The sequence below is a fragment of the Rhinolophus hipposideros genome (genome assembly GCF_964194185.1).
Source record: "Rhinolophus hipposideros genome assembly, chromosome: 14".
Lineage (NCBI taxonomy): Eukaryota > Metazoa > Chordata > Mammalia > Chiroptera > Rhinolophidae > Rhinolophus > Rhinolophus hipposideros.
In genome coordinates this window covers 67,566,665-67,579,838 of record NC_138060.1, presented here as the reverse complement: position 1 = coordinate 67,579,838, position 13,174 = coordinate 67,566,665, and the positions used below count along the sequence as shown (strand labels likewise).

The 13,174-nt window shown below is 48.2% G+C and overlaps 1 protein-coding gene across 5 annotated transcripts in view; it reads right to left on the bottom strand.

Moving 5' to 3' along the window:
• Positions 1-3,778: 3,778 nt before the first annotated feature.
• The window catches only part of CNTN3 (contactin 3), a 180,649-nt gene continuing 171,253 nt past the window's right edge, over positions 3,779-13,174 (bottom strand). For all 5 annotated transcript variants that reach the window (XM_081072445.1, XM_081072443.1, XM_081072446.1 and 2 more), the window contains 3 exons: positions 8,787-8,899; positions 8,086-8,254; positions 3,779-5,869 (listed from right to left, as the gene is read on the bottom strand). In XM_081072445.1, coding sequence (XP_080928571.1) covers positions 5,769-5,869; positions 8,086-8,254; positions 8,787-8,899 — 383 coding nt within the window. In that variant the 3' untranslated portion in view covers positions 3,779-5,768. The remainder of the gene's footprint in view (positions 5,870-8,085; positions 8,255-8,786; positions 8,900-13,174) is intronic.

The window sequence follows — 13,174 nt, the reverse complement described above, 5'->3', positions numbered from 1 at the left end:
GGCCTCTGCTGTTCTCGCTGCACGAGTGTGTCATTACTGTGCCGGTCCCCTGAGCTACAGGCAGGCCCCTAGACTCCGTTCCTGCCCTCTGCGTTCCTGAGCTTCTCCTGAAATGTGGGCCAACAGGACAGGATGGCGGCTTCCTGCAGGCTGGGCCTCGTCAGGGCTGCTCAGACACAGACGTGCACTGTGGGGAGGACGCTCTTCCTCCCACGGTCACAGGGGCCAGACATCTCCTCGGGTCCCGACGGGGCTCCCTGTCGCTCGTGGGTAGTGGCCCTGGCCCCTGGAGGTAACCTGCTCCAGGTAACGACCCAAAATGGCGCTGCTCCCACCTGGGCCCCTCCTGGCCACGTTGCCATGACTTCCTGTCACTCAACACATGCCTCCAGCCAAGACTCGAGGCTCCCAGACGCACACCCAGAACATTCTCTGCAGCCTCGACCAGTCCTAGTGGTGACTCTGGTTTTAGTTTAATTGCCGCCATTCACGAGGTGCCTCCAGGAGGTCGTAGCAGGTCCTCGGGACTTAGCGGCAGAGCAGTCAAGGTCTGAGGTGACGTCCTTCTGAGCAGCGCCCTCGGTGGCAGGTCTCTGGCCCAGATTGGCGGCCGCTGCCTGAGCCGTTTGCACCTGGGCCCTGTTTTCAGCGAAGTGGCCCAGCTCCCACGCGCCCGGGCTGGGTGTCCGTGTCAGCTCAGCCCCACCACGACCTGAGCATGTGCCCCCAACTCGCCCGTCCCCCGCTGTCCCCTGTAGCTGAGTGTCCTGGGGAGGGTCCTGCCTTACAGCGCTCGTCCCAAGACCAGAGTCTGAATGTGGGAGGCAGACGAACTGCCTGTGAGGTAGACGCTGCTCCTGTTTGTTTGACAGGCAACCCCGAGGGGAGATCAGCATCCAGAACCCAGCGATCGTAGTGAGTCTGCAGACCCCGCTGTCGAGTCCCCAGAGCCATGACACTCCTGTGTGGGCCCCGTTACCCACGACACTCCTCCATGGCAGGGCTTCCTTGGGGCCAACTTAGAGACTCGCGTGTGTCCTTGGGGATTCACCTGCGTGTCCAAGGTCACAGCATTCAGCGGGATGGCTGGGGACCCGCTCAGACCTGTGCTGGGAACAAACGCCTTAACCATTGGTTTGTGCTTTCTTCTCCCCAGCGGGCGCAGCGTCCCCAGTACAGGTACCTGCTGCTCATAGCTATTTCTAATAAAGTGTTATAATACCTCGTGTTCTCCTAGTCATCACGTCTTAGTATCTACAGCACGGGCTGGGGGGAATTAAGTGCACAAAACAGGAAAGGGTAAGAAGAATTGGTGAAAAATTCACTAATTCAATTCAATAAACAAGTACTGAGCACAGAAAGATGAGACGCGGGTACTTATTGTGCCAGAGTTCATGGTCCCAGCGAGCATGTTGATGTGTGATGGGGACATTTAGCCTCGGAAGGGCCGCCACTGTTGTCTGGAGGCTTTGGGAAGGCCAGAGGACAGCCAGACTGACGAACACGTCCCCTCCTCACTGGCCAGTCTAGGAGCACATTTCACCGGAGCTCTGTGTCTGTCACACTCTCCTGTCTGATGACCAAATAAACCTGCTAATTTGCCGTTATCATCTGTCTGTTTTAGTCTGAGTTTTCCCGGGGAACATCCAGTCGTACGGGACCTGATTCTTTGTTTCCCACAGTATCAGGGACCAAGATAGAATCATCAGGTTCTAGGATAATTTCAAAGGGCAGAGTAAGGACTGAGAGTGAATCTGTCAAATAACAGAACGAACGTCCTTTCTTACAGATTTAACTTTTGTATCAGTGCATTTATTCCGTGTCCAAGTTCAAGGGATAGTTATCACCTACATGGAAAGCAGGTTATGTTAAATTAGGGTACAGGGCTCAAATAAAAACGACTACAGGAAAACCTAACAACTTCAAGGAACCATATTCCAATCTGTTTACATATTTTCTTTGAAAAGAATGTTACAGTTGACTACTTGCTAATTTTGTAATTGCTGCTGTGGTTGATTTTACCTCCGATGTTTACTGAAATGGATCCAAATTATAACGAATATCAGTATAATTTTCATTTTCAAAAAGGGTAAAATACTTCAGAAAATCATGAACCCAATTAAGACTAATTTTAAATTAAAAAAAAGATGGCATTATAAGAATATGAAATGGAAGGGGGTTTTAACTGGAAAAAAAAAACAACTTGTAACACCCTAATCATTAGGCATTTCTTTATTTCATTGAATTATACCGTTAGGTTTTCATTGAAAATGGTAAACTTATTGAAACTCAACACAAACCATCTTCAAAAATTTAAATAAAATATGTTAAAATTAAGCATAAATCCTAGAAAATATTTTCACAACAGACAAGTATTTTCCTAATTTTTACTTAAAAAGATTTCAGAAGCTGGCTTCATTGTAGCTCGGAGGGCTCTCCATGTGACGACAGGAGAATATGATCATGTGTAACAGCCAAAGGAAGGCTCTCAGGTGTTCGTCTCCCCACCCTGTGTGATGGGCGATGGCACGGGCAGAACGCACACCACCAGTAACTGGCACTGGACAGGGACACTCAGACTCTCGAAATCACACAGACCTGACCTTGAGAGGATCGAGGACCAACTCCCGCCTCAGGGGTCACCGCCAGGTTGCCAGGGCTGGCACCCCGTTTTACATCACTCAGCCTTCCTGAGCCTTGGCTTTCTCATCTGTAAAATGGGCTTCATCACAGTACCCAAGATTTCCGTGAAGACTAATGTAGCCAAGGGAAAGTGCTGCACTCCGCGTCTGGCACAGAGTGAAGATATGTTATCTGTCACTGTCAACATTAAATCCGCATGACAAAATCATCTGATACCAGAATCACTTTTCCCTCTGTTCAAGGGAATCATCTCTCTTCCTGGAATCATTTACCTTTCTTCTCAGTCAAATGAGATTGAAGAAGTAAACTAATTACACAAAGCCACCTTTCAGTGTTGTCTTGTCTCCCACTGTCACATATTTACCTCCCGATGGAGAGAATAATGGCTCCAAGCACACACACACCTTTCTTTGACTAACTCCCTGCGTCTCAAGGTCACTGGGGACACCCAGAACCTCATTCACAAGGAAGGGGAGAGCAGCGGCCAGTGTAGCTTCACTGCAGATTCTGGCAACTCTGTGAGAATGACACTACCTTGGTCCCATTCTGCAGGTAGGGAAAATGAGGCTTGGAGAAGCTATGGCCCGTCAGCAAGACCTGTGTGGCCACTGACTGGTGAAAGTGTCACTCAGACCAAGGCCGTATGACTCAGCGCAGACCTGGTTCTGCGGTGTCACACAGCACTGGCTTCACGGGGGACACAGGGCCAGGCTTCGGGTGTAATCTGCTTCTGTGTCTCCCCAGGCTCTGGCCTTCACCAGGTGCAGTGACACCCAGTACAACTGCACCTTAATTTGAAACCACAGCCCTCACACACGCGTGTGTACCGGGCACAACCCCACGCAGGCGTTTCCCACGTAACTCTCCTGCCCATAAATACATCTTCAAAGTTTTCCTCATGTAAGAAAATGACTGAGTCATTATTTTGGCTCTAATCGTGCTGACATCAATGATGACATCGAAAACTCTCCAGTGATTAGAGTCTTTTCCTAGTAAACTTTTTCAAATATTTAGAATTACACCATGAGGGTTGTTTAACAAGTCCCTAATACTGATACCAAAAGAAAGTCTATGATGGACTTGAGAAATTGATATTAATCTTACGAAAATACTTCCCATGGATGTGGGAGTGGCCTGTCAACCAAATGAGTCAGAAGAAACCAGACACCATCGTTCTGCAGGGAACTTTCTGTTTCCCCTTTCCTTCCTCTCTCCCCACAGCTGAAATACATTTAATATCGAGAGATATCAAAATGATGATTTCACTCAGTAGGGTATAAAAATAATTTTTAAAATATCCTGTTAAAGGGGGAAAGACTAAAATGTTGACTGAAAATATAACTATTTTTGACCATATCACAGTTAATTATGCACAGGCATTTAACTGTTATAAATTTTATTAGAATAATAGAAAATCAGACGTACAGATAACCATAGGATATACACACACAGAAATTTAAAGATAATTTTTATACTTTTCAATATGAAACAAAGTACAAATCTCATGGAGATATATTGCTAGAAACACCATGAAGCGAAAGATTAATTACCTTGGAAAGGAAAAGCATAGGAACATATAGGAATTACTAAATAACAAATAATGAAAAGGTACTATTCCGTTCGTTACATGGAGCATAAAACACAGGTATTGGAGAATGGGCTTCCCCACTTTCTGACTGGAAGTAACAATGGCCATATGAAATCTACTGGTCATTCAGCTTTTTTGCTAGATATATACAGTATATACAGACCTTGCAGAGAAACTGTAAATATTTTTCTCCTTTGTGTATAACAACTTTATCTTAAATGCAATATCTAAATGTAAAGTAACGTTTTATGGTGATATCAGAATTTTGTGAATTTTTATTGTTTTTTGACATCTGAACTGGTGTTGGTTTCACATTCTGATATCTTTGCAAAGAAGTTCCCGCAAAATATGAAATCAGTAAAAAGAGGTAAAAAATGGATTCTGCAGTGTCTGACACTCAGTCTGCCGGTTTTCATGTCCTCTTTACATGTTGCTGTGAAGTCACATCTTCAACAATCCTTTGAAAACCACGTATGGGAGGACTAAGTCTACATATCAGAAGCAGCAGCGTAGCCGTGGTTCTATTACAAAGGTAAGTCGGGAACGAAAAAGCCCGCCAGACTCCCTCAGAGAGACGGTTGGATTCCATTAAAAACCACCTATGTTATCCGAAACACAGAGGGCCTCTTAATGGAATCAGAAATTAGAAATGAATCCTGTGGATTTTGTTCCTTATTTTCTCCACCATGAAAGCTTCTTCATAGACAGGTGTGATGGAAAACATTCCTTTTTAATCTTTTTTTTTTTTTTTTGGGAAAGGATAAAATGTGATCATTTCCATTTTATAACATCATTGAGTGGAAAAGAAAGCATTATCTAGGATGGAACGCGGGCCGACACCGTGCAGGGCACTGACACTGCTGTCTGCGGGGGGCCCAGCACGGGGGCAACCAGGCCCGCCCACCTGTCCTTCCTCTGTTACAGGTAACCCACGGGCAGAGGCAGGGAGGATGGGATCACTGTCTGCACGTTTTGGAGAAGTAGGGAAAGCAAAGTGATCTGGGAAGGACCCCATTCGTTGAGTAGGACACTAGAAACAAACAGCAGCCTGCCCACCTCTGAGGCGGCATTTCCCGACCCTTCTTGAATCACATGCTCCCTCTTCCGAACAGGGTGATTTTTAAGATGGGTTTTTCACTATAAGTCTCCCAAACAATGCTGCTATAATAGGAAAATAGGATTGGGATGAAATGGGCTTTTCTACACTAAATCCACCACACCAGACACACGTGTGTGTACCCAAAGGAGCACATCAGTCCTTGGGCAGTGCTTAAATCATAGCTCGGGACATCTGTCAAAAGTCTAAAGTACATAATATGGAAATATCTTTGGTTTATCAAGTATTAAGGCATTTCAGATTCCCCTAAAAGGATTCTAAACTATTTTTTAAATTATATTCATATTTTACATACCAGAAGTTAAAAATACAGAGTTGGGAAAAAAAAAAAACAACAACATGCATTATCACTGCATTTCATGAAAGCACTTTTTTTGTAACCGATTAACTTTCTAGTAAACAGTAAAAAAAGTGTTCGAATCACCACAGGGCATTTACAGTGAAAAACAGGATGATGGGTATATAACCTGGCACGGGAAGGACATTCGAGATGGCCGACGCGGACCCTCTTGCATTTGTATCTGTCAAAGATGATAAACAGCCAGTTAATAAGGAATCAGGACCAAAGCAGTGCTTCTCCAAAAATCAAGTCACAGTGACAACCTCAGCAGCCCTCCCTCATTCCTTCTGTCAGTGGAGCCAAGGGTACCTATGAAAACTGGTGCATTTCAGTTTGCTCAAACCAGTCTAGGCTTTGTTCACTAGTATTATTTACTTTCATTGAAACTAAAAAACAACTTAATCATTCTGAAAACAATTATACTCCACGACAGACAACTCTGAGATAATTCAGCAGTTTAATTAAATAAAGCTCCATTGGATAAGAATTTAAAATATCTGTGTTTGTTTCTACTTTATACACTTTTAGATAAACGATCACGCCTAATATAAAACATCATCTTTAAACAAAGGAATCAACGAAAGCCCCGCTTTCTCGGAGGTGACTTCAGCGCCTGCCTGTGCTGGCCTGTGCGGCTCGGCGAGAGGGCAGACGTCACAGGACAAGCCTGTTCTGACCGCGGCAGCCCTAGAACGCTGACAGTCTGCCTGGGACCTTCTCCGCTGCCTGATCCCACTCTGCCACACGGAAAGTCAGCTCCACACCTGTGTTGTTCTGGGAGCAGAGCACGTCTCGGTTGTAAAACCCTCACGGCCATCAGCACCGCAAGTTAACTCCTGGCTTTGCTCTGTTTAAGTGCACACACTTTTAGAAGTGCCTGTATTCTGATACAGTTTTTACAGATTTGCAGTTCTGAGCTACACACTTAGCATTTTCTTCAAATACTTTAGTTGTTTGTTTGTTTTAGTGCAAGGGCTGCAGTCTGTATGGTTTCATGAAAAGATAAAATGCCTCCAAGTTTCCACGTCTCCCTTTCCCTTCACAAACAAAACGATGTTGGCCATTTTGTTTTCCAAGGTTAAAGGTCTGAACCCCGAATGCCAATGCCACAGTCTAGGCCGAGCTCAATGAAAGGAGCAACGTGACCTATGTCGCTAAGAACTACAGGATAGGAAGATGGCATGGCTTCTGCCGTACAGGTGACCCCCAAACAATGCCGGCTTAGGGGCGCCCAGACCGTGCGTCAAAATCCAAGTATAACTTATTGGCCATCCACACCGACGGCTTCCCGAGCTGACATGGAAAGGAGGTTTCAATCCATGGTCGGCTGCATCCACAGACGCAAAATCCAGGGTACAGAGGGCCAAATGTACATTTATTTAAAAAAATCTGCATGTGAGTGGGCCCGCGCAGTTCAAATGCGTGTTGGTCAAGGGTCAGCTGAACTTAAATGGAGGCCTGAAAACTCCCGATTTGAGATTCACCCTGTTTCCCCGAAAATAAGAGCTAGCCTGACCATCAGCTCTAACGAGTCTTTGGAGCAAAAATTAATATAAGACCCGGTCTTATTTTACTATAAGATATTTTTGCTTTATAATACAAATTTTACTATACTATAAGACTCAGTCTAATATAACACAATATAATACAAAATCAGATATAATATAATATAATATAATATAATATAATATAATATAATATAATCAGGTCTTATATTAATTTTTGCTTCAAAAGACGCATTAGAGCTCATGGTCCGGCTAGGTATCATTTTCGGGGAAACATGGTAAAAGATAAAATACCTTCTACCATTGTGACTGATAAAATGAGAAATAAGTCTTTCTCCTTTACTTCTAAAAGTTTAATTCGTGTAACAAAACAGGCTCATTTGGATTTTTAAAGGAAAATGTGTAAACCTTCTTTGAAATCAGAAAATGAGAATTTTGTTTAAGGCTGTCTTTTGGACTGGCCAGTAATATTAAGGATTTTTCTGCTTTGTAAAGAATTGATAAGATTCATCTATAATTTCTAGAAGCCAAACAACTTGTATATTAAAAATCTTAAAAGCAGTTTGTGGGTTCAACACTGTCCTTGAAAAATGCTTAAGGAATTCTGTTTCCATAGGCAATCCAAGGGCAAATTTTAGGCTCAGAATGAGGGAAAAAATTAAAGTTCTGCTACACATTTCTCGACGTCTTTTCCGTCTTCTGTTCTCATGTGTCCCCTTATTTTGCAGCACTGGTTAGGGACTCCCCTTGCATGCGTCTCTTATTCCAAGACCTCAGCACTCAGATAAGAAACATGGAGGGAAGAGAGGGGACAGACAGGCACTGGCTGAGTCCCGCTTGGGGGTCAGGACAGGACGCTGTAGGCACAGGAAGCGCCCCCCGCCCCACTTACTGGTCACTCCTGGAATTCTGATCTGCTCACTGCTGGTGCCGTCCCCTCCCTCAGTCACGGCCTTTACTTGGATGATGTAATCCTCCCTGACTGGCAGCAGCAGCTCCGCTGACGTCCTGTTTGTGTTCAGCACCTGCATGTTCCTCTGACTGCTGGTCCTGTAGAAAACCTAAGACGCAGGGACACATCCTGCAGGTTGTGTGCTGCCCGCATGGAGTTTTGCTCACAGCACTTCCTCTTCGGACGTCACCCTCCTTCTGCACCCCCTGGAAGGCCAGCTGCCTGCACAGCTCTCCCACAGGCCTCAGACTCGGCCTCAATGAGCACTCGGCACAGCCTTCACTCCTCAAAGCCACGGAGGCTGGGAAGGGCTGGCTGGGCTGTGCTTCAGGCTCCAGACGCGGGCAAGGGCCGCGCGCCTGACCTGGAACCCAGACCACGGAATCGGAGCCAGCACTGAGTATGTGTGAGCAAACTAAGCAACACCACAAACAATTCAGTTTGTCCAAAACTCCCCGTGAATAGAATTCTTTCACTTTGATGTCTGTTTAAGAAATCAGACATTTTGGGAAAATGCCCTGGTGACACAAAGCTTGCACCTGCATGTGAAAAGCAGGTTGTAGAAAGAAGCCACGTCATCACAGAGGAGGGTCCCGGAAGCCAGCCTCCCCGGGAAAGCGCACACCGTAGTGACGACTCACCTTGTACCCAGTCACTTCCGACTCGTTCTCCATGGCTCTGACTTGTTCCCAGTTCAGGAGCACTTTCGTGTCTGTAGCATTCCAGACCACGTTTCCGGGGGGCTGGCTGGGAGCTGGGGATGGAAAGGAGAAATTCAAACCGAGGTGAGCATGAGGGGCCTTTCCCACAGCACAGAGCAAGGCCTCCCGCAGAATCCCACGGCGACGCAGGGCACAGCTGGACTCGGGGACGCGACGAGGCCACATTTCCCTCCACAAGGCATTTCAGTCCCAGTGCAGACAACTCACTGGATCATATTCATCACACACTTTAGGTTCGTTCGCAAAGGTCCATGGAAAACGTGCTGATGGTGGGGACACAGCCACTGCCCCCCTCCCAGCACGGCCAGGTTGCCAGGGACGGGCCAGGAGGGCAGGCTGGGACCCGTTCTGACACAGGCTGAGGAACTGCCAGTCGAGGAGGTTAAAGTGAAGTGTGGACGGTGTTTAAGCAGCTGGGTAAGAAGGTGGGGGGACTGGGGGGCCTTGGAAGTAAGAACATCCAGGAAGTCACTGCCACAGACACGAAGAACTGCAGCTGACTCTGTGCTTTCTTCTTCACTGAACACGTTTAAAGCGATTTTTAAAAAAAATAAGGTAAAACACTAAAACGTTAATGAGAATTCCTTAGATAATTAACGACACTGTGGTTTAAAAATGTGGTTCCTAGTTTAGTTTCCATCATGAACAGGAGGCAGTGGCCTCGTGCTGGGAGGGCGGGGGTGCTCAGTAGCAGCACCGACGGGACACGGAAATGACAGGACAAAACACAGCAATATCACCCGCGTGGTATTGATAAGGGGCGTGGCAAGTGCCCCTGACAGTGCTGACATGTGTCATCCTTGGGGATTAGCCACAGGCTGTGACATTGTTACCTGAGTTGGTCGCAGGGAAATAACATGAGAGTGACCGTGCTGGGCCACTTATGAGCACCACTGACCGAAGCCGCGAGACACACCATGGGACCGATGACAGCAGCCGGGCTGTGTGCCCTACGGTGGTGTCTTCGGCTAGAATCTGCTCCTTGACCCCACTCGGCAACCTGGTGACCTGGTGTTAGCAGGGAGCTGAGGCCAGCTCACGGCGTTCAAGCTGCCGTGCTGAGCGCAGGAGAACATCAAACGGTGCTGCCGAGGGCTGAAACACCACTGGGGAGGGAAGACTGGGGCTTCAAAGGGCTATTTGCAATGTAATGGGGACAGAGTTTCAGTTTTGTAAGACGCGAAGGGTTCTGGACACTGGCTGCACAGTAACCAATCGTAACACCACTGAACCCTACATTTAAAATGGGTGAGATGGAAACTTGATGGGTTTTTACCACAATTAGAAATTAAAGGAAACACATGATGGTACATGGTGGTGACAGCCTGTGACGTTACTTAACTCTCGTATGATTAACGTCAGATTTGTGAAGGATGTAAAACGAAACACTAACCATGTATGTCTCTCAATATAATCAACTTTCACAGGAACACGTTTCCTGATTTCTCAGCATGAAGTCGGGCTCTTTGCACATAGCAAGTCCCCTTTCTCTATAATAATCCTCATCAAAGGTATTTTTCTAATTTGTGACTCTGTTTTTACTAATACCCAGTTTCCTGCCAGCCCATACGTACTTCCTTGGGAGCAGAGACAACGTCCCGTGTGGTCTCTGAGCCCGTATCAGGGTCTTGAAACTGTAAGCAGAACAGGTACGATTGTCTAGAGAATTCCCAGGCGAGTGGAAGGCTCTCAGGAAGTGCGGCCGCCCCCACAAGCACAGAGCGCAAGGCTCACGCGTGTGGCTGGAGGCACGACAGTTCCACGAGGCCGAGGCCCTGCCTGAAACCTGGTGGTGTTCAGGGCCTTCCTGTTATCCTGCTTCAGCGCTTCCTAAACCAGGAAAGCCTTTGCTGGAAGAAGCCCACAGGCAGGCAGGAGCGGTGGTAGGTCTCAGGCACGAGCTCAGGTACCGGTGTGTCGTCATTGTACGTGGGCCGCGGTGCGTCAGGCAGCCGTGCGGAGGTGACACGCGTCACGGGGCAGCCCACAGCCCTTCAGTCCCGGGGGAGAAATTCCCTTCCGCGTGCAGACAAGGCCTGACTGGGGCCCACTGGGTCTTCCTTTCCCTTCGAAACATCATCCCAGACAAAGCGGCTCAGAGGCCTGGACAGGCAGCGACACGGTACAAGAGATTCTCACGAGGGCGGCTCATTTGTTCACGGCTGTCCTTATTACCGCTGTCACCAGTGCTTAACTCGTTATTCTCTTCACGTCTCTTTAGCGCCATGATACTGCTTTGCACACTCAGAAACTTAGGTTCCCTTTTCTTTTTAAGTTTATTAAAGTAAAAACAGTAAGTTGATTTTTAAGAAATAGACATCAGGTACCTCTGAGAGGAGGCCCAGAGAAATGACAAAAATTGAGAAGGACGATGGCAGATAAAGTTCGGGCCAGCTCGCATGGAGGCACATCCAGAGTGACAGCTCGGAGCAGACGAGTGTGCATTTTACTAAGTATGACTCATGCATCTGAAAACCCCAGAACTTCCAAGTTAAGCTCTCGAGGCAGGAATCCTCATCCAAACTCCCACCGTATTCAAACTCGTGTTCTTTGAGTGCTTCTCACTTACATCCTTTACTTCCTGAGGACACTTAATTGGGAGCCTTAAGTTCGTGCGGCTGATGTTGTCTCAGCTCACAGGCCGTGCCCGCCATCGTCTGGAAGAGCAATTCTGCCATTTATAAGAGTTTCCTCACGTGGACACACACGCACCGTCCCCGGCGAGGCCATGAACACGCAGGGCCCCTCGTTCCAGGCGCTGCCAGGCCAGGCGAGGCCGTGTTCCACCAGCGGGACGCTGCGATTGGTCCTGGGAGGAGCAGAGGGCCACGCCGGCTGGGAGAGCAGGGTCCTGGAAGGAGGTACCCACTGCCCAGCGTGTCTCCCTCACAGAAGTCACCCTGAGCTGCTGCCCCCGGAGGGAACCCGGGAAGGGCAGTGCACCATCCGAGAGCCCAAGTCAAGAAGCAGGACGGACGGAGTCTTGTCACCAGTGTGACTGTTAGACACCAACATGTGCTGGGGACAGAGTGGTGACCATGCCCAGTCTCTGCCCCAAGGGCCTGCACTCGGCCACCGCAGGTGGCAGAGGACAGAGGAGTTACAGTCACAGGCTGTGGGCTCCAAGTGCTGTGTGTGGAACAAAGCAGGCAGGAGGGGTGTCGGGGAGGGGGCTGTACCTTCAAAAATGGCAGTGAGGTGGCGCCTGGCCGGGCGTCCTGGGCAGAGGGCAGCCGGGGGAGAGTATGAGGCCGGAGAGGCAGAAAGTGCAGGAAGGAGTCCCCGTGGGACGCGGAGGGGTGGTGGGGGGTCTGGCGGGACATCTAAGGACAGGACATAGGGCAAGGCAATGACAAGTGACATATGAGCATGGTCCAGGCCCCAGGGCGGCCGGTGGGGGTGGGGTGGGGTGGGGCAGGCTGAGCAGCACAGTGGCTTCCGGGCGGGAGGCCGCCCAGGTGGTGGCCTGTGATGGCACTGAGTGGTGAGCCCTCTAGACTCAGAGCCCCGTCAGCTGTGGGATACCAGTCGGGGGAGTCCAGGATTCGGTGACGTGTTGGGCTGAATTTACTGCAGGAGGGGCCTGTCTGAAATGGGGCGGGTGGGTGACCAAAAACCGAGCTTTAGAAATGTCCAGTGTGAGGTCCTGCGAGAAGATTCTCGTACCCAGAAAGTCAGAATCACCACTTGACTTTTCATTACACAAAGCAGACTATTTGCCCTACAAATCCATTCCTGCAATCTCCGAGCATAAAATTGTCAACACGTTTCCTTTTAGAAGCCAACAGATTTTGTCTGATGTACCATCTGCAATTTTTCCTCATCAGCGTCTTCAGAAAGAAGATGTTCTCAAGAGTTAGCTTTCTGGTTGCAAGTAACAGAAACCCCTTTTAGATTAAAGAGGCTAATTAGTGTTTCACTCAGAAATGGTTTCAGCAAGCACAAGTATGTGGATATCAGAAACGGAGGCCGCAGCACTCGCCTTGGAGAGCTTCATTCTGTCACATGAGTGAAGACAACATCAGGTCGGCCGCGTAAGCCGTGCACCCAACGCCACGGCTACCAGTATACGCCGTCTGCACATTCAGAGCAAGTGGGAAAGGACTACAGTGAGTGTTAAATTCACAGTTTTCAGTCCAAAGGAAGTGCTTCACGCTGACCTGCTTCTGTAGATTGGATTCACCCAGCTTGTCACTCATCAACAATTCATCAGTGCCCCCCAGTGTGGGTCAACAAGACACAGAGCATTCTGTCCCCTGCAGGTGACAAACCGAGGGGAGGACACACAGCAAGCCAATCGAAGATGG